General features: G+C 41.9%; 1 protein-coding gene across 6 annotated transcripts in view; it reads right to left on the bottom strand.

The window, feature by feature from the left end:
• Positions 1 to 27,383, bottom strand: part of TCP11L2 (t-complex 11 like 2) — a 37,721-nt gene extending 10,338 nt beyond the window's left edge. For 2 of the 6 annotated variants that reach the window (XM_037007100.2, XM_037007101.2), the window contains exons 1-6: positions 27,057 to 27,375; positions 19,121 to 19,314; positions 16,849 to 16,984; positions 13,148 to 13,268; positions 11,940 to 12,160; positions 9,965 to 10,101 (exon numbers count right to left, since the gene is read on the bottom strand). In XM_037007100.2, coding sequence (XP_036862995.2) covers positions 9,965 to 10,101; positions 11,940 to 12,160; positions 13,148 to 13,268; positions 16,849 to 16,984; positions 19,121 to 19,277 — 772 coding nt within the window. In that variant the 5' untranslated portion in view covers positions 19,278 to 19,314; positions 27,057 to 27,375. Of the gene's footprint in view, positions 1 to 71; positions 2,035 to 5,856; positions 6,000 to 9,964; positions 10,102 to 11,939; positions 12,161 to 13,147; positions 13,269 to 16,848; positions 16,985 to 19,120; positions 19,315 to 27,056 lie in introns of those variants that run through there. The other 4 variants (XR_012121560.1, XR_012121561.1, XR_001849809.3 and 1 more) reach the window with 4 other exon arrangements.
• Between the last annotated feature and the right edge of the window lie 438 nt (positions 27,384 to 27,821).

Here is a 27,821-nt window from a genome sequence, read left to right as displayed (position 1 = left end):
GAATTTCACAACTTTGTTTCTCCTCAGTTAGCAAATGTTCTTGGTTTTTCTAGTTCTGTTTGTAAAATGTAAAAGATTTGCAATTTTTTATTTAAAAGTATCCAACAGAGAAAGAGAGTAGAAATCATCATGGATATAAGTACAATGTAGCAGTAATAAGCATTTATACTGCAAGCTTAATCATTTACAGATGACAAATTTATAAACCCACTTAGTTATCTCAAACAAAAGCAACCGTGTAGCATAGCAGTTCTCAATCCTGGCTGATTTCAGAATCATCTAGGGAGCTTTAAAAAGAAAAGAAAAAAAAGATATTGAGCACAGCTACTGGAGATTATAATTTAATCAGTCTGGATGGGGCTCAGGCACATTTGTTTAAACACCCTAGGTGATCCTACATGTAGCCAGAATTGAGTAGGGCTACTAACCCAGAAAGAGCACAAGTTTAAATTGAAACAATGGCTTTTTTCTAAGGGATCTGCTGAGATTTCACTCCCAGAAGCTAGTATATTGACTGCTGTATGTGGCTCCAAAAGCAGATCAGCCCCATCAGATACATGTACCCTCAGTTTTTCACGTGGACCGTAATAAAAGCCTCTACACTCATGCATTTATTCAATGATAACTGCAAACCTACTACCAACCAGGTACTGCGGTGGGGTTCATAGATGAGTAAACAGGGTCCCTGCACTCAAGAAGCTCCTGGTCTATTTGGAGAGAGAAACACAAGGGCAGGCAATGGCTTTACTGGTGCATTTACCTAAACATTGCCCAGGAGCAGTGGACGCCCAAGAGCACGGCACTGACTTCACTCCCTACCAATCCATGCTCCTTATATCCTGCCAGGGAGGCTTGGTCTAACCCTCCTGAAACTCTCTCTAGTTCTCTAAATCCAAATCCTGCCAATCTTTGGTGGCCCAGCCCCAATCCCTCTTCCTTGTGGGAAGCCTTTCTTGATTGTATGGCTCTCTCCCTTCTTAGAATGCCCCATTTGAATTTTTGATCTGGCTGTCATTTCTCAAGCAGCTGAACTGAAAAACAGCTTCTCCATTAAAAAAAGAAAATTTGTCATTAAACATGCCATATGCCTCCAAGTCATTTCATCTCATTAGTGAGATCACTGAGAGTCCAATCATTGACCTTTACGTTTTATTTCTCTTTCCCTTGATGTAGTTCATTGCACAACTTGATAGGTGTCGAAATGTTTGGTTTCATCTGGCAGACTCTTTAGCTTTGGAAACTAATTAGACGTTTCTCTCGTGGTATTTGTCAGAAAGTAGGTGCTCAAAAAGCCTCTGCTTTCTGTATCTGGCATGATAGATAATGTAGGTTTCCAATTTAATTCACCATCTCTGGAGGTAACCGGGCTTAAGTAAGGATTGGCTCAAATTGTCTTCAAACTGACAAACTGATGTGGCCCTTTATGCCTGCAGCTGTCTTTCCTTTCCTATTGCCATCCAGTAAAACATTTACTAATGTACACAGTGAACACGAACCAAACTAAAAGACACGAGGTGTTTTTGGCAAACTGTTTCAGAAAGCAGAGAGGGAATATTTCCCAATTCATTTTATAAAGCCAGCTTTGCTCTGATACCAAAACCAGGCAAAGGCATGGCCAGAAAATTACAGAACAATATCTTTCATAAGTAAAGATGCAAAAATCCTTAAGAAAGCATTACCAAGGCAATAAGATGAAGATAATACACTAGTACCAAGGAATGGGATAAATATCTCAAGATTGCAAGGTTGAATATTAGAAAAAAACCAATCACTGTAATTTACGACATTAACATAATAAAGGAGGGGGGGAAACAGGCACATCAATAGATGCAGAAACAGCAAGTGACCAAATTTAACAAGTGATTTAAATTAAAAGCTCTCAGCAAACTAAGAAACAGAAGAAAACTTCCAAGTTTTCCTTTAAAAAAAGGACATCTATGTGAAGATGCAGCTAATTCATACTTGATGGTCAAACAATGAATGTTCTTCCTCTAGAAAGACAAGGATGGCCTCTCTCATGACTTCTATTCAGCACTTGATTGGAGGTCATAGTGCCATAAGCCAAGAAAAACAAATAAAAGGCATATAGATTTAAAAAAATGACAACTGTCTTAATTTATAGGCAACATGATTATATACATATATAGAAAACTCCCAGGAACACTCCAAAAAGCTACTCAAATTAATAAGTTAACAAGGTCGCAGAATGCAAAGTCAATATTCAAAAATCAATGATATCTTTATATATTAGAAAATAAAAATTTTACAAAAATTTTGTACCACTTTTAATAGCATTTAAAAATAAATGAGATTAATTTAACAAAATAAGTACAAGACTAATATACCAAAAGCACTGCTGAATCAAATTAAAGAAGATTTAAATGGGGATATTTATTTCATAGGTTAGTAGACTCAATATTATTAAGATGCCAATTCACCATAATGCTAATCACTATCCCAGCTGGCTTTTTTGCAGAAAATGATAAGCTAATAAAAATGCATATGGAAATTCAAAGGACCTAAAATAGGCAAAATTTTGAAAAAGAAGAACAAAGTTGGAGGACTAACACTATCTGATTTTAAGACTTAGCCTCAGTAATCAAGACAGTATGGTATTGGCTAAGAGTAGACATATAGATCATTGGAAAAGAATAAAGAGCCCAATAAAAAATAATAAAGTACTAATATGTACCACAAAATGGGTAAATCTTGAAAACATTATACTAAGTGAAAGAAAGCAGACACAAAATAACCACATATTGTATGATTCCATTTATATGAAATGTCCAGAATTGGCAAGCCCATAGAGACAGAGTAGATTAATGGTTGTCAAGGGGTAAGGGAAGGAAGGAATAGGGAAATATTGCTATTGGGGATGGGGTTTTTTTGGAGGGAGGGGTGATTAAAATCTTCTGAAATATTAGTGATAGTTGTATAACCTTGTGAATAAACTAAAAACCACTGAATTATACACTTAAAAAAATCAATGGCATTTAAATTATATCTCAATTTAAAAAAAGAAGAATTAAGAGTTCAGAAGTAGCCCACAAATGCATGGTCAAGTGATTTTCAAGAAAGGTGCCAAAGCAATTCAATGGAGAAAAGATAGTCTTTTTCAACAAATGGTACTAGAATTGGATATACATATGAAAAAATATGAATCTTGAGGTATATTGCCTTGAAATGGTTCATAAGCCTACAACTATAAAACTTCTACAAAACATAAAAAAAATCTTAATGACTTTGGAATATGCAAAGATTTTTTAGACAATTCACCAAATGCACAAACCATAAAAGTTCAAACTGTAATTTGAACTTCATCAAAATTAAAAACTTCTCTTGAAAGGATAGTGTTAAGAAAATGAAAAAGGCAAGCCACAGATGGAGAGAAATTTTCACCACACAAAACTGACAAAGGACCTCTTTCCAGAATGTACAAAGAGCTCTTATTCAATAATCAGGCAGCCCAATATAAAAATGGGCAAAAGATTTGAATGACACTTCACATAAGAAGATAAATAAATGGCCATTTAGCATATGAAAAGATGCTCAACATCATTAGCCTTTAGGGAAATGTATATTAAACCACCATGAGACACTACTTTCACACCACCATCTATAAAGGATAAGATTAGAAAGACTGGTAATACTTAATGTTGGTGAAATTGTGAAGCAATTGGAACTCTCAGACATTGCTGGTGAGTATAAAATGGCACAACTCCTTTGAAACATTAATTGGCAGGTTCTTATAAAGTCAACCACATTTTTACTATATGAACCAGCCATTTTAGTTGGGTGTTTACCCAAGAGAAATGAAAGAACATGCACACACAAAATTGGTACACAAATGTTCACAGCAGTTTTTTGTTCTAAAACCAGAAACAATCTAATGTCCACCAACAGGTAAATGGATAAACAAAGCGTGGGACGATCAAATAATAGGATATGTCTCAGTAATACAAACTTTTGATATGTACAGCAACATGGATGAATCTCAAAAGCCTTATGTTGAGTGAGAGAAGCTAGACAGAAAAGTGAACATAGAGCCTGAGAGAGTATCATTCTATTTAACATGAAGTTCTGAAAGAGGCAAAACTAATCTATGGTGATGATTATTTCAGTGTGTACCTCAATGGAGGAAAGTTGATTGCAAGGGTCACGAAGATTCTTTTTGGGGTGACAGAAATACTTTTTATCTTGTTTGTGGTAATGGCTACATGGGCATATTCTTTTGTCAAAAGTCACAGAACTACACACTTAAAAGTGGACACATTATTGTATGCATAGCATACTTCAATAAAGTTTTTTTTAAAGATATGGGTTATGGGCTGGCTAAGTTGCTGAATCTAAGCAAAAAGTCAATACACTCAAGTTGAAGTCACACAAAGCAACACCAAACACACATGTAAATATTGACATTATGTAAAGGCCATTGATTGTGCTCTTTAGTGTTCCAGAGAGTTCAGTCAGGGAAATGTCCTATAAAATCTGCCAGTTTAGTGTGAATGAGTTTAGTATTTGAGCTTTCTGAGATGAATGCATCAAGGGTATCCCCATATGGATTTATCAAGGAATACATTTCCCATCTCTTCTGACTTCTCATATGATATTTAAGCATGACATCTGAGTGGCCCCCAAAAAGCCAACTCTACATCTTGGATTTGGGGTGGTCAGGGTAGCTCTTGGCCTGTACAATTCTGAGCAGGCACCACTGACACAAACTAGGAGAATAGTGCAGAATACACAAATGGGACCCTCTAATGCTGCACAAGGCTTTAAATGGCTGCCATTTTCAATATTCTGGAAAATATTCAGACCAAGTACCCCACTTTTCAGTTAGAAGAATGTAGCTCCCTTATGTGACATCTGCATTTTTACACTTAGCAACACCTCCTTCTCCCCTTCTTTCAGTACTCATTTTCTTTGAGAAATCATTTTCCCTCATTCCATGCTTTCTTTTGTATCAGTTAAGCGGCCCCTGACCAGCTGAATCATATGCCCATCAGACTCTTTGCTGGGACTCTGAATGGCGCCCACAGAGTTCAAGGACAGCCCATTTTGAATTAAACATCAACCGTCCTGACAATGGAGCCAGGAGCTCTCCCTTGTTTTTTCCTGCCCAGATTCCTGGTTTCCGGCTTCGCTCAGGCTCAGGGATTTTGGCTTTTCTGAGACGTGTCCCCATCCTTCCATTTACTTCTTTTTGCCAAATCAGCCAGTTTGGTCTGTTGCCTGCACCATAACCCAGCTGACATAACACAAAACTGAAAAATCCAAAGAAAGTAGCCAAAGCAGTGGTTTGGTTTAATCTTGGCGTGGCTGTGGGAGTCCTGGCTTTCCACTACTTTGAGCTGTGTGGGCCTGTCTTTGGGCAGGTCATGGCTTAGCATCAGTTTGCTCATCTGGAAAATGTTCCCTAAATAGCTCCTGAATGCTTTGAGTGCCAGGCAAGAACAATCATAATGCAGTTTGATGTATTGTTGAAAAACATTTATGTCCTGTAGGACTTTTGAATCATGAAATGAGAGTTCATGAGAGCATTTTATCAGATGTAAGATATTATCTAAATAAATAAAAGCTTTTCTTGCTGAGTATCTTAAAAATTACTTGTGGTCTGGTTCCCCAGGCGTAATGTGTTACTCTTTACACAGGTAATTTAGACGTTGGGTCTACTGTGCTTACCTTGTTGATGCCTAGTACATGCACTCAATCATTGCCTATGGCTTTCTTGGATGTATTTTAAATAAGACAACTATGTAAAATCTATGATCAAAATAAAGTCATTTTTGGACTCAATTCAGAAACCCAGAGTACTTCTCTGTATTTTCCAGTAATTACTTTATAAAAATCACATACCCACAGAAATCCAGCATCTTTGCTCTGTGTGATGCCATGGGGCTCGTACTTTGGTTCTGGGGCACAGTGGTTGACTTCTGGCAGAGACACTTGCAGATACAATTAACAGCTGACATCACTCTGCTTCCTGGACTCCTGTTTCTCTGGGAACATATTTAGAGCTAGGCAGTAATGACCTATAGGCACAGCTGGTTTTATTCTATTCTTAAATCTCTGGAAATATTCATGTCAATGTGAAAGGTGCCAATGAATTACAGGTTACTAAGCCTGGGTATTAAGGAGAGAAACAAATCAATGGGGAAGAACAAATTGTAATTCAACCCTAATATTAAGGAATTTGGTTAAGATCACAAGCTGTCCCAAGTCAAGCCGTGGCGACTTCAGTAACACGTGTATGTACACATGTACACACGCACACAAATAAAACCAGTAAGACTGCTAGGAACACAGTTACTGTAGTTCAGCTTTCAGATTCAGGCCCCATGTGGGGTTCCATTTCCTTTAATCCCTCTCTCTATGGACCGAAAACAATATAGCCCTGAAGTCACAGATTTTTGCCATAGATGGATCCTTAGATGTTATCTAGTCATATCTGGTAACAGGTATAGGAGCTCCCTCTGCCAACCCCCCAGAGACACTTAGTATCTTGTCTGAGGAGAGGCCACACTGCACAGTGGTTGAGTGTACACCCTTTGAAGCAGAGACATTCCTGGGTTGTCCAGATTTTAGCACTTTTTAGCAGTCATCTGAGGAAGTACCTTAACCTCAACATCTTCATTTATGAACAGTGGGTGATAACAGTGACACTTCATAGGGCTACTGTGAGGCGTGGAGGATCTAATAGAGGTGAGTGTTCATCACAGAGTAAGGTCTTGGCACGTAATAAGTGCTCAAACCAAATGTCAGCTAGCAAGACTACTATTATGAATAGAGGGGCCCCTTCCAAAGTTCAAACAGCCCCTGCTGCTGGCTATCTGCTATGCCCGGTCCAGAGATCCTAATCTGTCCTACAGAGCTTCGCTGAAGTCCCTAGATTGGCATCAACAGGGAGGGCAGCACTCACAGCACACCTTGTTCCCAAGCAGAATGTGTCCAGCTACATGTGGACACTGCTCCTCGTGTGAGCCTCCATGACCCATGTTCTCTTCCCTGGACACATTCCTGTCCTTTAAAGGAGCACCTGTTTGGCTGTTTACATAAGGCGATCACATGGACTATCTTGACAGAAAGGTTCAGTCCATGAGGGGTGGGGTGAGCTGGATAGATCACCTAACTCAGCCTTCGACTTGTTTCATTAAAGTCTAGAGGCTGGTGTCAAAGGCTTGCCAATGAGAGAACCAGTTAGCCAGCCTCTTGCCAGCTGGGCAACATCAAGCATCTGTTTCCTCACGTGTAAGGAGGGCACAAGAGTACCTACCTGTGATAAAATGAGTTGTAAAAAGTATGTATTTGGTCATGTGAATTTGGATGTATATTTGGTCTTCATCCACTGAAAACACTTCAAGGTGAAATGGGTGTCTTGTCATGTTACTGGATCACTTTGGGACCCCACCCATGGGTGGGGGCTAGAGGTTGAATCAGCCAATGGCCAATGATTTAGGCAATCATGACCATGCAATGAAAGCCTCACAAACACCCATGGAAAAGCACATCTCACTTTTGCACCCTGCTTCTCTATCAGAGAGAGCTCCTACACTCGGGGAGCCAGAATGTCTCCACATGCTCCTGGACCAGGGCCCAAGCTCCATGAAGAGAAGCTCCTTTATTTGGGACCTTGCCCTATGTATCTCTTCACCTGATGGTTAGCTTGTATCCTTTACAGTATCCTTTATTAAACTAGTAAAAAAAAGTGTTTTTCTGAGTTCTGTAAGCTGTTCTATCAAATTAATCAAACAAGGCTTTTGGAACCTCCTATCTGTATCTGGTTGGTTAGAAGCACAGGGAACAGCCTGGGACTTGCAACTGGCATCTGGAATGGGAGGTAGAGGGCCTTCTTGTAGGACAGAGCCCTTAACCGGGGGAATCTGGTGTTGTCTCTGGGCAGATAAAGTCAGAATTGAGTTGAGTGCTTGGACACCCTGCTGGCTGAGAACTGCTTGGTGTCATGCATGGGAAACACTCACATGCATTGGAGTTGGATGTGGAAACCTGAAAGGAGTTGGTGAGAGAACACAATACCTCCTGAGAAATTGTGAGGTCGTGCGGATTGAATGGGGTAATAGTTTCTCTACTCCCACTCTTTCTTTACGTCCTTCCAGTCCGGTTTTAATGTCTACTAGTCCACTGTGTCTGCTCTGATTAAGGTTACCAAGGATCCTCAGGTAGTCATCTCCAGTGATGAAGCCTTGGCCTTCATCCTTCTCGACCACTTAGCAGCACTTGTCACAGGTGATCACTTCTTCCTTCTCCAAACACCTGCACTTGTCTTGCAGGACACCTCCCTCTCCTGGTTTTCTCTACCTCGCTGGTTACTCTTTCACAGTCTCGACTGCTGGACCCTTCCCCTCTTCTCAGCCCTAGATGCTCTAATGTCCCAGGTCAGGCCCCCTCGGCATCTACACTGAGTACCTGGGTAATCCCCTCCAGTGCGATATTAGGATAGGAGCATGGACTGTGAGCTAGACTGCCTGGGTGAGTTCGGCTCTGTAACTTACAGGTTGTGTTATGGAGACAAATCATTTAACCTCTCTATGCTTTAGTCTCCTCATCCATAAATGGGGGGGTAATTTCCTAAATTGTTGCAAAGATTAAATTAGTTACTACAGGTAAAGTGCTTAGAATGTTATAAGCATTTAATACATGCTAGCTACTAATTCAGTTCCATAGTTTTATCTACCATAAATGTACCGATGATTCCCAAATGGTCATCCTCAGTTCCCACCATTCCCCTGAAATCTAGTCTCTTATATCTAATGCCTCCCTAACATCTCCAAGTTCTCATACCTAAAGTTCTCAAAGGTCTCAAAGTTCACATATCTAAAACTGAACTCTTGGTTCCCAACCATCTCCCAGCCTTCTTTCTCCTAGTCTCCCCCATCTCACTAACAGGCATCACTATGTACCTAGTTGCTCAAGGTGAAAACCTTAGAGTCTTAGAGAAAACCTCAATGCCTCTCTTTCTTCCCTCATCCAACTTGCCGCAAATCTTGTTACTCCACTTTCAAAATACATCTAGAATCTGACCTCCTCTCACTACTTCCACCAGTGGACAAAGCCACCATCATTTCTTCCCTGAGCAACTGCAACACCACCTAATTGGCACCTGTGTTTCCCTCTACTCCTGTACAATCTGTTCTTTACCCAGGAACCAGAGTAGTCTTAGAAAAAAGAAAGTCAGATGCTGCTCCCAGGCTCAAAACTCTCCAGTTGACTCCCCATCACATCTGGAAAGAAATCTAAACTGCCCTCATTTCCTCACAAAGCCCTCCGTGGCCGTCCTTGTCCATCTCTCACCTCATCCCCGACCGCTCTCCCCTTGCCCACTCTACTCCAGCCACCGTGTCTGCTTGCATTTGTTTAGCTTCACAAGTTTATGCTTCGGGGCTTTTATACTTGCAGCTCCCTCCTGCTGGAATGTTCTCCCTTCACCTCTTCACATGCCCCTTCCTCATTCCTTTGCAAACCTGCTAATTCTTAGAGTAATGTTACTTCTTAGAGAGGCCTTCTTAGTCCACTTCTCCTAAAAGAAAAAAAAAAAAAAACTCCACTCCCATTCCTGTCTGCCCTTTATCTTACTTTTTCTTCATAGCATTTAATGACACATCTGACAATATATGTTCGTTTGTCTGTTTGTCAGGCCTATCAGATTCCCCAAGGAATCACAACTTCATTCTGATTTGTTCACTGCAATATCCACAGCACTTAAGCAGTGCCTGGGACACAGAAGGTGCTCAGTAAATATTTTATTTAATGCATGAAGGAATGAATAGTGCTTGGCACAGTTCCTGGCACAGAGCAAATAGCTCTAAGTTTGTGATGTCAATTCTAGAAGTTAAAAAAAAATGTTTCCTGGAAAGGCCAAAATTCTTACTGACACTACTTAAGATATCAAAAATGGAAATATCATGTTTTCACCCATTTCAGTATATACACATTGTACTGTACTTACTTGGAGTTTCTTCTAAAATTTCTTGGAACTTGGTTCTCTCATAATCCACCAACTGGCGTTGAAGATGTGGCCTAAGACTCCTAATTGTAAAATTGACCATGTCCATTTTCATGAGGTCCAGGATGTGAAATATTTGTCTAAAATTTTCAGAGTTAAAATAGAGAAGTGATTAAGAAATCAAGCTGAAATTCATTAAACTATTATCTATTTTTACAGGCTGGAAAAGATAAACATTCCTAAAGTGGTTTTGAAATTCTAATCCACAGACCTCAAGAGTGTTTGCTTAAGCCAATACCTCCAGCTGACCCATTACATCCAGCCATAAACTGAGAGAAAGACAGTGAGAGGCATAAACAATAAGTCATAACAATGAGACAAAGAAGATGCAAGAAGGAATTTTCACTTGAAAGTCCTTGAAATTTTAAGGATCCTGAGCATAATGTATATGGTTTTTTCTCATAAGGGAATAAGAAAACAGAAAAGAGAAGAAAGGGCAGGGCAGTGAGGCCCAAGGGAGAAGCACTTGGCTTCGAGTAGGGCAGCCCTCTGCTCAACTGCAGCTTTGCAACTGGCCAGCTCTGTGGTCAGACACAAGTTACCCAATCTCTCTGAGCCTTCATTTCCTCATCTGTGAAAGAACCTTGGTGGGGATGTTGTGGAGAGTCAAACAGATAATGAATGTGAAATGTAGGGGACAGTGGCACCAGCAGGTGCTCGATATGCCACCAAGATGAACACCACAGATCTGATATCACACACGGGTAAAAAGGTGACTCAGTGCATGGATACCGTAACTGAACAACCACAGTCTGAGCACAACTTTATGCATGCATACAGCCCATTTTACAAGTGGGGAAGAGTGTGACTTTGAGACGTTATCACCTTGCCCAAGGTCATAAGGTAAGTTACCCTCTTTATGCAGACCAGTTTCCCTCTCCTATCCTCCTAATGCTATTACACAGCACTTAATTCTCAATGTGGCCTTATTCTCAAAAGAGGGAGAAAAGTTCTTCTAAACAGAAAAAAACATTGCAGATTCCTCTTTCCTATGGGATCACAAAAAAGTTACTGTCTATACAACCAGATTAGATGCTCATGATTTTAATGTACACCTCACTTTCTCATGGAAGCTGTGGCAAAGATGGCTAGCTGACCACCAAAGGCCCACGCTCCCTCTCCCCAGTGCAGATTTATGGCTGGGAAATGTGTTTCCAGACAGCAACCACATTTTCTAGGCCTCTTTCAATCTAGGTAGTACCATGGGACTAATTATAGTTAGTGGACTGTGTCTCTTCTGGGCTGTGGTGGTTAAATATTGGGTATGCTTTCTCCATGATTTCTTTTCCATTCACAGCTGAATGTACAGGACTCCAAAGGCCTGGGTGAGGTTGTCATTGAGAACGGAAGGAGCCAGCATCCCTAAATGACATGTGGGAAGCTGCTTGACCAAGAACTCCTGACTCAGACTGTGACTTGAGGGAGAAACAAACAAAACTCGGGGTTTAGGTGTCATAGCAGCAACATTACCCTAAAAAAGCTTTCCTAGATCCTTAACTAGGCTAGGTACCCCTGCTGGAGGCCCTATTAATCCCCTCTACTTTCCCACTCCATAGCATTTATTACAAACGTAATTCCTTGTTCAAGGTCTCTTCATTAGACTGTGAATTCCCTGGGATCAGGGATTGTATCTGTCTTTTTCATCCCTGCATTCCCAGGGCGTACCACACGTCAACTAACAATTTTGTTCAGTCAATCTATCTAAAAACTCCATTGACCTGCTCCTTGCTTATTTGACTGTCTTCTAGGGTCAACAATTCTTTTTGGTTATTATTGTTATTATTATTATTATTATGTTTGTCTTATTGTTATTACTCTATGTTTAAGCTAGTATTATCCTATGTTCTCCAATCCCCACCTTTCCTTCTGAATGAACTCAAAGGTACTGTAAGAAAACTCAAGCTGCAAAAGTACGAACCTCAGCCCCTCCACGATGTTGCCGGTGGCCTTTAACTCCCTGATATCCTCATCTCGCACGGGAGCACATAGCTTTCCCATTGTGCTGATGACATAGCTGGCCAGGCCTTGGATGTCGACTGTGCTATGCTCAGCCTGCTGCCTAATGAGGTCTGTGTCCAAAACTTCACATATCTGGTTGCGAAGCCGGTTGCCACCAGGAGTCAGAAAAGAGAGAAGAATCTACATGGGGAAAAGATAGAAAAATTAACAGCATCGTTATATGAATAAGGGTTGTCATTTTTTACTTCGTGTCTTGATGACCAAGCTCCTTTGTCCATATTTTAATGCCCTGGATGCCACAGAAGTTGACACTGATTGGTGGGTCCAAGAAGCACTCCACTGTCTCAACTCAGAAAAAAAAAAAAAAAAGCAAAAAAACTGTCTTCTGAATTAACCACTTCGAGAAGTTACTGAAACCATAAAAATGAAAGAAACTGGCAAGAAAGCAATTTTACTAAAAGAACTTCAAAAAATTTACAGATAATACATGCAAACAGAGAATAAGTTGCAGATCGTAACTCCAAAAGAATCCTTTAAAGAAGAGCAAATGGAAACACTTCATTAGTATCTTTTAGGTATAAAATATTTATCATATATTATATAAGCAAAAATATTGAATATTTACCACAGAGCAGACACTGCACTTATACACTAGCCTGTGGTTAGGAGCGTGGGCTCTTAGCCAGAGTGACACTTGAGTGAATCAGAGAACTTGGTGTCTTTAGACTATAAAAGAATAACAGGAGGAGCTACCTCACAGTATTATGGTAAGGATAAATGGATGATGTAGTGTTTGGTAGAGAGCAAGTGCTTTATAAATGTTAGCTAAAACTGTAACTGCCTTCTCATGTAATTCTTACAACTACCCTGTAGTTACTCAGGAAACTGAGAGTTACACAGAGAGCCCATTCCTAAAGCAGATCTAACTCCAGAATCTGTGCTCTGAGCCACGCCAACCTCTACTCTGCACATGAAGCATTGCCCTATGCTCCCTCCTCTGCCCAGTTTTCCTAGCCTCCACACCACTCCAGGAGGTGTAGGAAAAAACCCTTCTAGTGATTCTGAACTTGCTCAGGTTTTCAAAAAAATCTGCAGTATTCTTTGGAGGACATGAAAACAATCTTTGGTGACAAAAATGACTAATGAATACAGGTAACATCAACTCGCCTCTCTGATTTCTTCAAACAGTTTGATGGCGTGGTCATACTCAGGAGGCTCAGCACTCAGCTCTGATTCCAAGACGTCCCAGAAGGCCTGGTGGACTATATGCTTCACTTGACCAGCCAAGCTATAGGAAAGGAATGGATGGTTTCTTAAAATAAGCATTATTTTTCCTTATTATGAAAGAAACACACTCATTATAGAAATCCTACAAAATGCAGAGAGAGTAAAAGTTGTCCAAAATCTCTTTTGATGTATTTCCCTTGTTCAATACACTATTTTAACATAGTCAAGAGAGCCCAGCATGTATAATATTATATACTTGTTTTATATAATGTTCTATTTTCAGTGTTTCCCTTAGACTTTAAAAATGCCTCCTTTTTATACCTTCTTATAAGTTCCTAACACTATCTTAAGGAGATGCCATAATTTACCCAGCTACTCTTCTACACAGATCCTTAGACTTTCCTAGATTTTTGGGATTGGGATGAAATGGCAAAGTTGCTCTTTCCTCAACAGCAGAAGTTTCATGGCAGGAATAGAACAGATTTGCCCCAAGGAGACATGCCCTGGAAGGCTGCCCACTTCAGACAAGAAGTCCCATTTAAAGTGAGCCAGACCAAATTGCTGAAATGGGAACCTCCCCTGGAAGAGCTCACAATAGAATAGGTGGCCACCTTTCTTCACCCCTTCTGTCAATAACTTAAAATAGGCACACATTAAAATACACATCCCTACTGAACTCCTATACCATTTTGCAACAGTTTTAGAAAAGCACGTATTTCCCTGCACTATAATTATATGAGTCTCTATCTCCCACGGGCTATACACAACTTCCAGGCAGAGGCCATAACTTCCACTTCTAGATACCTGCCATTGTACTTAGCATGGTACCTGGCATATAGTGAATGTTCAATGAATGCACAGTGAGTGAATTAATGATTTGATAGTTAAGCCCATCTCTTAATTTTTCTTTTTAAAGTACAGATTGCTTAATATACAATAATGGTATGGGAAATTAGAATAAGATTTCTGAGGAATGTAAGTTAAAATTGTTTCTGTAATTGCAAATATTATATTCTACTCAGCAACTTTAAATGTTAAAATTTACTCTAGTTGGCCCGGCTAAATTTATTCATCATGAATGCCATTTCCAATGTTGACTCTCTTGAGCAAATACAAAACAATTAGAAAGGCAAATGCTTTTGTTCTTTATGAGCAAATGAACTTGGCTTGAATGGACCAAGCAGGAATGAGCTGAAACAACTTTATAGCTCCTTCAGGGACATCAGAGTTTAAATTTACCTTTTCTTCAAGGCTGAAAGACACTTTATATCCCTTAGACTTTCTGGAGGTGGAGGGGTGAGGTGTTGGGGGTGGAATGAAATCAACCAAATCATGTATAAGCAATCTTACTGGGTATTAGAAAAGCAACTTATTTTACCAAATTTTTTCCCCAAAGATAGTAGTTGGTAAAATGAGAGAGTTAGCCATATTTTAAAAATAACAACTTGACCATTGTGGAGAGTCATTTGAGAAATCAACAGCTCAGAATATGCTATTCCATTTTTAAACAAAGGTAATGTGTTCTAACTCTGCATTTTGTTTCCCTTGCTCACCTTTTCTAGCCATGACAGAAAATGAGGGAAACAGGAACTCACATTTCCCAAAATATCCAAGTAGTTATGTGCAAGGCACTCATATGCCTATGAGCATGCATTTGAAGTGAGTAGTGTAGCCCCCATTGCCGCTTTGGGGAATTTGAGGCTTAAATATGGTCTCACCAAAGCCAGGGTTCAAATTGCAAGGTCTATCTGATCCTAAAGGCCTGTATTTGCATCTTTTCAATTTAAGGTATAAATACACCCAGATTGTCTTTTGCTGTTTATAAAACACATTAACTTCAATGTCAAACATTCATTTTTATTTGTCAGTCAGTAAGCATTTACACAACATGGAATATGTACCAGGCCCTGTTTTAGGCACTGGGGTTAATGCGGTGAAAAGAAAGTCTCTGCTCTCAAAAAGCTCCTATGTTGGGTAGGGACAGAAAGACAAAAATCAAAAACAAAAAAACACATTAAAAATGAGTAAGATAATTTCAGAGCTATGAAGAAAACAGAGTAAGACAACGTGATAGATAGTGATGGAGATTATGATGCCAATTGTACTGGTGGTTGAAGAAAGCTTCTCTGAGACCAGGAGTTGAGACTTGAACGGTCAGAAGAAAGCAGGCAGAGAAGATGCAGGGGAAGAACACGGTGGAAGAAAAAGGGATGAAGTCCTTGGGACAGGATCAAGCTGGCGTACTCCCAGATCAGCAAGGAAGCCAAAGTGGCTGGAGCACAGCAGCACAAGGGAAAGCAGTGAGAGACACAATCGGGGAAGCAGGGCCTTGCTGACCATACTAAAAAGTTTGAATTTTTATTCTAAGTGTAATAGAAAATGAGTGAGGGGTTTTAAGCAAAGAAATGATCTACTCTGATTAACCCCTTAGAAAGATCACAATGGCTACTGTGTGGGTGTGGAGGATGGGCTATGGGAAGCTAAGGATGGAGATGGAGCAACCAGTTAGGACTGAAGGAGTCGAGGTCAGAGACAGTGGTGGCCTGGCCTAGGGGTGTAGCAGTACAGCTGGTAGAAAGGATCATGGCAAAATGCAGTTACCACAGAAAACCAATTAGATACACCTACTTTGGCCAGTAATCTTAAAAAATATTAATGATTATTATGAACAATATCCCCAGAAATAGGAGGAGTAGGATCCACATTGTAAAGAGGGAAAATTATTATGTTTCCTATTTCCTGCTTTAAAACAAACAAAAAAGTTCTAAATGGAATCAAATTTTATGTCTTAATTGAAAGAACTGCCTCTGGATTTATAAATGGTGCTGTGAATTGAAGATTCAATGCCATTATCCATGAGCCAATTTTGCTTCTAAAGATGATTTATCTGTAGTAATGGCCTCAGCCTTTTCTCCTCTTTGTCCCAGGAAATTTGTGATCCACTGAAGCCAGAGACTGAGGTAGGATATAAGGGCAGGGCTCTAACTACAGGTTCATGAGGTGGGAGCAGGTGGGTTTTAACCACAGGGGCCCTTGAAGCTGTGATTATTATCTCCAGGGCCTTCTGGGTCATCTTTTCTGAGCACTTTGGCAATTCAGATACATTTACTTATCTTTTACAACCTGAATATCAGTTTTTAATAGGTTAATCTGCAGATTTTTCTTGAGCATGTACTATATGCAAGGCACTCTGCCAGGAAAATGGGATAGAGCAGCAAAAACATAGACATCGTTTCTCCATTAATAGTGCTTTTAATTAAGTGGAAAGACAGACATTGAACATAAGATTATAAGACTTCTTAACAAAGGGAAGGTAGAAGGGACTATAGGAATTTTGAGCAAGGGAATTTAGTGTAGTCTGTTGGGCTCAGAAGTATCAGGAAAAGCTTCCACTAGGAAATGACACATAAACTGAGTTCTAAAGATTATGGCTAACATACCCTAGAGGAATGGTTTTTAAAAAAGTATTACGACTTTGTTAGAGAACTGAATAATGTTTGCTCTGATGGACATTATACAAGACCTTCCAGGAATCAGTATGAACAAATGTGTATGTGCACATGCGTGCGTGTGCACACACACACACACACACACACACATACTCTACAGCAGTTTCTGTACAATAAACACCTCCAGGTTACCTGTTCTCAGGGAAGGCATCTTGTTTTAATTGAAAGTTCTCATTTACAGCAATTTCATGAGCAAGAGTCATGTTCGATAAGTTCCTTGCTGCAGCCATTACTTCATCAAATGTTACAACCCTGGGAGGGCTTGTTGCTGAAGGAAAGAAACACCAGTTAATGTCACGGAGGAAAAGTTGTCATCCAATGAAGCCTCCTGATACAGAGTTTAAGTTATTCCAACATGTATTTTCAGGGTGTTACAAGTAATAATATATATTAAAATAGGTGTATTCCCCTGCTTAACACTTGAGACTTCAGAAATTTAAGAACTCCTTTGATAGCTTCATTACTATACTGACTGACAAAAAATTCTCAGATGTTTCTGAGATCATCTTATTAGTACAGACTATTATAAGCTACTTTTTAAAAATTAAATCACCACATTTTTAGTGTCTATTGATATCTGCATTTATTACATGTGCTATGCAGGACATGGATAAGACTTTTTATTCTGTAATTCATAACTCATTAATCTAAACAGACTCAATATGAAATAACTAATTTTTTAAGACTTCAGTTTTTAAAAGTATAGGCAGTATAGTATAGTGCCTAAGTTTGACTCTAAGTTTTACCAAGTGGTAATTATCACTCACTGAGGAATAACATACCTCTTCATAGGACTGTTGTGAGGTGACTAAATGAGATCATTTTAAATGAAGAAGAATATTGTAAGAACTCAGTAAGTTTATATAATTAAAATAAAATAAATCTGATAATATACTTCTCAATAAGAGGTAGTAAATAATTATTATAGGTTTTTCTAAAGATTACTATACAAAGTATTCTAATAAATCATGTCTTTTTGAAATCACTGTTGGAACTCTTAGCTTCTGTTAATTAAAAATCACTACCTCAAACAACAGTACTGACTGAGAATACTTTGCTACCTAAAATAATTTTATAAAGAAGAGGAGGGGGAAAAAAAAGAGAGAAGGAGTGCAGAATAGTGATACTCAGAATTACACAAAACCCTTCTTCAGGAGCCCTAGGTACCCTGTAGGAGGCATCAACCCCATATGTAGCATAAAGAATGAACAAAAGCACAGAAAGCTACATGGCTGCTGATAAATTCTTCTCCTGACCCTCTGTCCCATTAAGATTCTAAAAATGTTTGTACCCTTTGATGCAATGATCCAATTATACCCAAAGGAATTCTCGGAAAGGCTTTATGCACCAACGTGTTTATAAAGCACTATCTGTAGTAGACAAAAACAAAAACAAAAAAACCCCCCCAGAAACTAAATGTCCAATGATAAATCAATGGTTAAATAAATGTATGGTTTATTCACTTGATGAAGTAATAGGCAGTCATAAAAACAGTGTTTTAAAAATATATTATCATGAGCAAATGTTTTAGTTGCAGTACTAAGTGAAAAGAGTCCACGCTTGCTGTGAGCAGAGCTGATATGATAATGTGCTACCAGCTGTCATCTTTGGGTGATATCATCGGCAATATTTTCTTTTCTATATACTTATGTACCTTCCAGATTTTTAAAAATAAGAATGTATAAATTTAAAATAAACACAAATGAACAAAAATGTTTAAGTGGACATTTGGTCATATTACACATTATTTGTTCATTTCTACATTTGCTTTGTCAGTTTAAGGTGATAAATGTCCTATACAAAATGCCAATTAAAAAAACAACAAAAAAAGACAAACACACCTGCGTTAACACAAGCTTCCAGATGTAAAAAAACTAAAAGACAGCTCCCTTCACTTGGCTGCTCCTCTGACTCGTTCTCACACCCCTGGCATAGTGATTCTCCTTGTGGGCACTTTTCTGGGGTGATTTGCACAACAGGTTTTGAAATTGGCAGGAAACCCTTTAGATTAGTTCATTTCCTGCCTGACCCTTGAATTGGGGCAAGTTTCCTTCCATGTAAATCAGAAATGATCAGAAAAGACCAATTTGAATTCATCCTTGAATGCAACCCAAGAAGTCATTTCAAGGAGTGGCTTTCCACTACTTGAGAGGGAAGATAAGTAGGGTTGGGAGACCTGATTAATAGTCAAAGCAAAGTAGAGCAGAGACAGAGATGAAAATAAAAATGGACAGGTTGTAAGCTTTAGTGGCTATTTATTCCTGCCTTTGTGGTGCTATTCTGATACCTCTAGAAAAGAGAGGAAGTCTGAAATCTGCTCTTGCTCATGTATGAGTTTTAAAACCTAATGTACATGTCTAGAAGCACCCCCAATCCTCCCACCCCTGCTCCCCTCTCAACTTACAGGCAGGAGAACTGGACTTGCTGGAGGAGTCACTTGTAAAGCTCTGCCTGGAGCACTCGCAGTCACTGAGTGAAGCCACGCTTTCAGAAAACCGGGAAGAGTCCGAATCACTGGGCTGGTCCTCGCCCACACACTGCTTCTCACCATTGAAGGGCATTTTGGGTCACTTGAGTGTGGGCCTGCAGAGAGAGCGCCTGCAGAGACAAATAGACCCTATGCTAGCATTCTGCAGTACTTCCACCGACAGATGCTTCTGCAGGGCAGAGAGCTGTGCGTGCCTGTGTCAGAGCTGGAAAGCGCAGAGGACTACCTCGCCCTCCCATCGCACCCGGCCAGGCTATCACCAGGGTTTCAAGATGCCTTCCAGAAAGGGAGTCCACCTCCACAGGTGTGAGTTTGCTCAGGACATACTCAGCTGCGAATGTGGAGCAGCTCTCAGCAGTAACAGATCCTTTAAAATAAAATGTGCATAACACACACCGCTTCCTTCCTCCTGTGTCGCTAAAACATGGGAGGGAAGAGTAGGAGAGAGGGACTCCGGGGTCAGACTGCCTAGGTTAGAAGCTCCTTCTGTCTTCCGCCAGGTCACCTTGGGGAAGTCACTTAACCACCTACCTCATTAGTAAAACTGGGCTGAAAGACTAAAAATAGGGCTGCTTAAAGATTAATTAGAATTAATCTTATTAAAGTGCTCAGCACAACACTCAAATGTTAGCCATTTTATATATATATATACACACACACATATGTATGTATATATGTGTGTGTGTTTGTGTGTGTGTGTGTGTGTATATATATATATATATATATATACCTCTTATGTCTTCGTTTCAAATAAAACATTTTTTAAATCAGCCTCTCCAGTTCTCTGTGAGCCTTTTGGGGAAAGGAGAGTCTAATTAAAGTCTCTGACCAGGAAGCCTTTAAGTTCTTCAGGTTCTTCCTCCATCTTCCTGTGAACCCCCACGACATGAGGAGTAAGGCCTCATACTTGGTTTGTATGCAACAATTTACAAAGTACCCACAACCACCCAAAGAACAAATACACAAAAAGTCCTGATTCATGGCTGGAGTGGTGGGGACAGACTGTGAGGGACAAGGGGACTTACTATGCCATAAAACCAGTCTCTTGACTATACATCCAGTGCTGCTTCTGGGACAGGGCAGGGCAGCTGGGCCCAGTCACCGCCTAGAAAGGAGATCCCAGAGCTCAGGAGCCACAGCCAGGCCCGTGAGGGATGGCCCTGATATGAGTGTGGGGTTAGCTGACACTGCGGGGAAACCTGGGCCGGAGGAGAAAGGGACCTTAAATCCTTAATGCACAGTAATGACAGTAAGGGTTCACTGAGTCTCTCTAAACATGAACCAGCTCATGCAATGAGGTACACAGAGCTTTTAAAGCTGTCAGAACATGAAACCTCAACTATGTAGTATGCCTGGAAATGCCTAAACAGTTTCTTCAATGATTCCTTTCATATTTAGGCAGTGCCTACTGTGCACCGAGCTCTGGGCAAAGTAATGGTGAGCAAGATAGCAGCGCCTTACTCTCAGGGTCTCAGGTTCAGCTTCCTAGTATTGCGTGTACCAGAGGCTAAAAGACAAGTAAAGGGAAATCAAGGCATTGCTTAGGAAGCTGGAGAAAGGACAGGCAGGTTGGGACTAAGGGTTTAATCTAGCCTTTGTTGAGAGAAGCATTGCCACTTTTTATCCCATAAGTGGTGACAGAGACGGGCCTCAGAGGGACTTATTAAGGTCAAAAGCCCAAGGGCATTTGCACGGGGTCACCTACATAACATTCTTCAGTCCTGCCACTGGGAGAAACGCTCCCTGGTTCTGCCCACCACTTCTGCAAACACAAAACCACCAACTTGGAGGCTGCCTCTGCAGACCAAAGCGTGAGTGGAGTGTAGCTGTCAGGAGCTACCACGCAGACACATTCACCCTATCCTAGAAGGTCAAGGCCAACCACCACCACAGGCTGTCAAACAGCCCTGAACGCTTGCACCTTGGTGGTGAATTAACCTCCTTTTTCGCATGCAAACTAGATTCTACTTTGAACTTTAACTCCCATCTGCTATGGCAGACAGGGACAGAAGAAAGAAAAGGGTCTGCTCTGACCCTCTCACTTCCATTAAACCTCAAATCTGACGTGCAATGCTTGTCCTTCCCTCTAGATTTCCCTCTCTCTTGGCCAACATTTGATTTTTCATTGATGGCATTTCTTGAAAATGCTATCTTCTCCAGGAAGCCTTCCTCCTACTCTCAGGCCAGAGGTGATGGCATTCCTCTTGTATATGGGCAGCACATCTGTAATTCCACTGCGGGGCTTTGCCCCTTGTACAGTTATTTTCCTCCCATGGCTACTTCCAACTCTCCTTCATACCGTAGGGTCTGCATCTTGTCGATTGCCAGTATCAAGTATGTGACAAGCATTCATTTAGTGTCAGATGAAATGGAATCACTGAATCCCATTTGGTACAGCTTCAACCAGAACATTTGTAAACTGATATCACTGCATTTACAGGCCTGGGACTGCCCAAGTTCAAGCACTGGAGAGAGAACCTACCACTTCAGCTTACGTTATTAGGTTTAACACAATTATTTCCTGGTTCTGGTCACATTCCTATTTGAATATCTTTAACTTCGTTTCAACTGTATTATTTTTTTCTTCCGGCATTCCACTTTAACAACTGTATGGTCTGCTCTTAATTTCTCTTCACTTAGTCTTTCCAAGCAGAGGTGAATAAAAGCTTACATCCATTGGAATTTATGAACTAAGTTAATAGCTGTAACTGTCCATTTCATTTCTCTACTCCAGCTGAATGGCACACTTTGCAGGTCTCTTAATTGTGTTTAACAAGGCAGCAAAGTACAAAGATTAAAAAAATAAAAAGATCTAGGTTAGGAGATAGAAGTCCAGTCTGAGGCTTGGGTCTACCATTAATTTGCTGTGTGAATGTGTGCACATCACATTTGCTCTCTTCACCTCATTTTTCTTAATAGGTTGGGCCAGCTGTAAGATCCCTTTCAGCTGGGAATTGCTAAATGCTCTAAAGCCAGAGTTCCATGAGGAATCACTTGAAGTTCTGAGAAATTAAATATACTCATGGCATGCTTAAAATGTGCAACTAGGCTTTCTTCTAACAATTCACTGGAGACAGAGTTTCTGGCACAGGGGATGCAACAGAAAATCAAAAAGCTTCAAAATGTTTAGTTGGCACTAAACTAATCAAGTGGGCTTTAGTGCCTCTATGCAGAAACTTTTCTTTAAATCCAAAATGCCCATTATTACTCTATTGGGAAATTGCCTGTTTCCTCATACAGGCATGCTAATAATACCTAACTCATGGGGTTGGTGTGAGAGTTCATTTAATCAATATATGTGGAGTGCCTGGAACAGTGTCTAATACAGAGTAAACAGGACACGGATGATTGCTATTATTAGTATTATTTGTTGTTGGGGTTTTTTTTGGTATTGTTATTATCATCATTTCAGGCATAAAACTCTAGAGGGAAGAAGTTTTATCCCATGATGATGAAAGCATGTTTCCCTGCGGGAAAACAAGGCTGGTAATTAACCTAGGACAGAACTCTTGCATTTGTTTGAAATACAGAAGCTGAAAGCAAATGGCTCATCCTGATGTAAATGGTCTTCTGCATGTTCCTTCACGTCTGTTCTTACTTTTCTTGGTCTCAGGTTTCCATATAAGTCATCTGGAGGCAAATCTACTTGACTCAAAAGGCATTGATTCAACAGCTTTTAAAGCTATTTTGGATTCTCTTAGGACAGTGATCATGAAACCAGGGTGTTTTCTGAAGAAAGGTAATGCATTTCATACAAACTCAGAGCTACTTACCCTTCACCATTGTAGCTCACAAGCAAAGCACATGACTTCTCAGGAGTACCACAACTCGTCCTACCTGTAGCATTTATTCACGGACGAAAGGTAGTCAAAGGTGAAGACGGAAGATGACTCCAAGCAAAACCTCCAACACTATGGTGGGTCACTAGTCTAAGAGACTAATCACATTTTTCATTGCACCCTTCCATATTTCATAGTAATAACAAATGCAATATTAAATCATTCCTTCCAAGGTCAATGACTGGGATGCAGCAGAAACTTAAATATGTATTATTGAATGAATAAATGGATGACAAATGGCAGTATGGCCACTGACACATTAAGAGAAGAGGAAATGGGTACAAGGACCTAAAGAGGCTAGTTCTGTACCCCACCACAGATGAAGGGGAGAGCAATTTTTAATTCATGAATTGATTCTTCAACCTGAGTCCAGACTATCGACTTTTTAAATTTCCTTTCTGCAACAAACTCTTATGTGCAAATGGTTCTGCGCTGGTTCAGGATTGCAGAGTTCCACCGGTGACAATGCACATGTCTGTCACTAAAGCAGTAAGAACGCCGACTGTGGAGTCAGGCGACTGATCGGAACTTACCTGCCAGTTGTAAAGTGGAGTTAATAATAGTATCTACCTTACAGAATTGTGAAGATTAATTGAAACAGTCTATGTCAAGCACTTAAGCTCCTAGAAAGTGGTTGACACATTGTCAACTATTATGTTATTCTTACAAAAGGAAGTTATGAATTCCGAAAATGTCAATGTCATAAAGACAAAGAAAGGCTGAAGATAGGTTCGAGAAGAAAAGAGAGTTGACCACTATGTGCAATAGATTGATCCTGTACCAGAGGACAAAACTGCTATAATGGGCATTTCTGGGTCAACTGGCAACATTGTTATAACACTTTGAATCTACTGTCTGTATTACAATGTTAAATTTACTGAAGTTGATAAAGTACTGTGATTATATATTTAGGAATAAAGGGCCATGATATATGCAACTTTCAAATGATTCAAATGAGAGAGAAAAAGATAAAATACATGGAACAAAATCTTAACAGGTGACTATAAGTAAAAGGCAGACAATAGGGCATTCTTTGTATGGTTCTTGCAACTTTTTCTGTAAGTTTGAAATTTTTTCTAAACAAAATGAAAAGTACTAAACTGAAACTTCAAGTCTAATTAGAACAGTCTAGTCTCCTGCAGTTTTTAGATTTTAACTGTTCCCATCACTGTGATAGCTTAGATACCACTTAATTAAAATCTCTTCTACACACTCAAACTTGTCCGAGTCTCATTCTTGAACAGTGCCTGGAGAATAAACTAGGAAATAGGCCAGAGCCCTACAGCAGTGGTTTGTAATTCTTCTGCGATCTGGACTCTGCCCACCTCATCCTGTACCCATGTCTCCTAACCCTTTGTGCTCCAGACGCAATGGCCTTCTTTGGATTCCTCAGACATGCCAGTCTTCCCACACTTGCACCTGCTGTTCCCTCCTCCTGGGGTGCTCTTCTCCTTGAGCTTCACATGATCAGCTCCTTGTCATTCACATTTGAAATTAAACGTTAAAACTTCGAAGTGACTTTTCCTGATATCCCCACTCACTCACTCCATCTAAATTAGCCATCTAGGGCTTAGAACACCTTCCGGAATAGAGGCAGAACTCAATGAGCATCATTGATGAACAAATTAAGCCACACTCCTATTCATAAGACAACTTGGGTTTCCCTTCTCTTCTGCCTCACTCATATTACTCATATTCTCATTATATACTCACTTAAGGTATTATAATTGTTGCTGCATATCAGTCTCCCCACTAAATTCTACTCTGCTTGCAGGAAGTAGCTATATCTCCCCTCTCCAGAGAGGCTGAATTACTTGCCCAAGAGTTCACAGCAGTGGCAGAGACACAACTTGAATCCAGGTGGTGGATCCCTAAAGCCCATGCTTTCTACCACTCTAGGAAAGCTGGAGAAAATTTGGTGTGCTGCTCATTCTTTCCATTCCCACTCTGCCAAATTGATCTACCCATCACCACGTGGACACTTGCACATTTGGTAGCAGGCTGACCCTACCCTGGGGTGGCTGCTCAACTGCTATACCATGAAGGGAATCACTGAAAGAGGCCTTCATCCAAAATAGTTCTCAACAGTCACATGAGAGTGACTGAAAATCCTGTATCAGGAAGTCATTCTTAAAGCACTGCACAATCGCTGGTTAAAACCCAAATACAACCAAAAGGTATTACAACTTATGATAGTATGAGTCAAACCCATTTTGAAGTGAATTTTTCAGATTATCAAGCAGCACTTGAGGAATGGAATCCATCCAGCTAAGGTTAGGTCATGGAAAAGAGAAATTTCAAGAAGCAGCTAGTAGGTATCATCCTTGAAGACCAGATTAAGGTCAGGTGCAAGGAAAATACTCACATGTGTGTGAAGGGCAAGGAGTGACTCGAGTAAGACCTGGCTCTGAAGAAAAAACTGCAGATGGTATGGGTAATCATTGTCTGTAAAATGCTGCTTTAGAACCAGTCCCAAACAGCAATGTAAAAAATTATTCACATGCAACAAAACCGAAACCACAGAGTAGAGGGAGGTATTCCATTCAGCTAGAGAATACTGGTCTTCATCAAAGTACAGCTAACAAAGAGCTAGAAGAAAGCCAACAAGCCAGTCATTGGCTAAAGAAGCAGATGTTCATGCTACACATAACATTACGGAATCAGGGAGAATTTCTTGGCATTCTCACACTTGGAAATATTCCTACTCCCATCTCTGGCTGGCCTGTTTTAGCACCCCTGCTTCCTACTCCAGGGCTCTCAGCCCCTCAAAAAATGGTATTGAAGCTGCTTCCACACATGACTGGGAATCTTCCGCCCTGGGCTACTTCAAGTCAGGCAACTCCGCAAGCAGCCCGGGTGATGTAAGAAATCCCTGGAGGCAAGAAGAAAAGGCAGGCAGGCAGGGAGCCTCCTAAAGTGGGGACCACTGAGCTAACCTCATCATAGTGGGCAGGTAGCAAGGAGCAAAGTCTCTCGACTGGAGACCATGGGACCACGGGGATCCTGGGGGCCGAGGGGCCCACTGGGGACAAGGACACCTTGTCTAGTTTCTTTGAGGACAGCCATTGAAGACAATACTCCCCAAACTTCAGTTATTTAAGTACCATTCTTCGCACCTTTTTCCACATCTCCATCCTCCCCATGCCCAAATTTATCAATCACTTCTCTTTATCTTGACTAGACTTTTCCATTTCAATACACTTATTTTAAAATGAAACTATGTATCATTGTGAAATCGCTCGTTAAGTGGAATAGTTTCTCCTAATACTAACGAAAACACAGAACCGTGTTCGTCCATGTGCTACCTCGAATCATCGTTGTTACCCCAAATGGGGGCACCCAGAGTAGCAGCTTTGGGAAGCACAGCCATCCCTGACAGATCAGGGGTTCGAGCCGGGGACTGATTCCCGCCTCTTCTCTCTTAACTGAGGGGTCAGAACAGGAGTCTACACACCCCTCCGCCTCTCTCCAGCAGCACGTTTCCTGTCAAAACAAACCTTTAGGAAAGGCGACCGCGACCAAGCCGAGTGCCAGGGAAACCCCGGCAACAAGCCCCAAACACAAGCTTCTGGCCCCGCCCGGCCCCAGCTGCAGCTCGGTTCGCCCACCCAGCGAGGCCGAGGGTCTCAGGCGAGACGGTGCCCCCTCCTCGGCCCTCCATGAGCCGGACGGTGGGAAGCCGCTGGTAGCGCGGTCGCTGGCACCGGCCCAGCGAGATGGAAACAGCGGCCAGTGGGCCGCGACCCCGCCGCCTCCGGGGCCGGAAGCCAGTGGCCACCTCGACACCCACCGTGGCCACTCGGCGCCCGCGGCCCGCGGTTCGAGGTCAAGCAGGAGCAGCGGGCGGGGGAAGCAAGCACCGGAGCTTGACGGTCCCGGCCCCGGTGCGCCAGGACGGAGCTCCGAGGTGGGCCGGGGAGGCCCCGGGGCTGCCCGGGGCGATGTGTCCCCTCCGCTGGCCCGGGCCCACCGCCTCAGGGCCGGCGATCCCTTCGCGGTGAACGGATACTCACCTGGTCCGCCGCGGACACGGGCGGAGGAGAAGGGCGACTGGGTGCGCGAGGGTCAAGAGTGTCGGGGTGCCTCCTCGCCGAACACAGCACAAACACCAGAAAACTCACCAGTCCAACAACTATCCTCAGCCCGTCACCCTCCCCACGCGGCATTTAAAGGACCGGGAGGGACTCGAGGGGCCAGCGCGGCGCGGCCATCACGTACGAGGCGTGGGGGGGGAGATGGCACGGGGAGGAGGGGATACCCAGGGCGCTCCAGGCTCCCACGGCACAGCCCTGACAGATGTGACCTACAACAGCACGGTTGCCCTCTTGTTCGGATGGAAGAGGCTGAAGAGGGCTTGGACTGAGGGTGCTTTGGCTGCAAGAGGGACCAGTTCCCCCGCGGGCTGCGGATGGTGCGGCCCGGAGTCTGCTAGGGGCGGGGAAAGGAGTGTTTACGGAACTCGGGTCGCGGGGCCGCCCGAAGCTCCTAGCGTTGAAGGCGGGGCCAGCCGGGGAGCTGGGGGCGAGGGGCGGAGATGTGGGGCGGGGCCGTGTCGGGGCGAGGCGGCGGGGCAGCGGGGCGGGGAGCTGCGGGGCGCTGGGGGCGGGGCGGAGCCGCGCGCAGCTAGGTTCGTGGGTGCGCCGGCGCGGCGCTGAAGTGACCTCCTGGGCCGCACCAGGGTGGACGATGCACCAAGCTCCCTTGCCGCGGTGGATCTCGGACTCCCCGAGCACCCCCCTCATCTAGATGGGGAGATCCAAATCGGGTGCCCACCACTG

The sequence above is a fragment of the Manis javanica genome, chromosome 10 (genome assembly GCF_040802235.1).
Source record: "Manis javanica isolate MJ-LG chromosome 10, MJ_LKY, whole genome shotgun sequence".
In the NCBI taxonomy this organism is placed as follows: domain Eukaryota; kingdom Metazoa; phylum Chordata; class Mammalia; order Pholidota; family Manidae; genus Manis; species Manis javanica.
The sequence above is the reverse complement of the archived record's forward strand: the minus strand, read 5'-3'. Positions and strand labels throughout refer to the sequence as shown.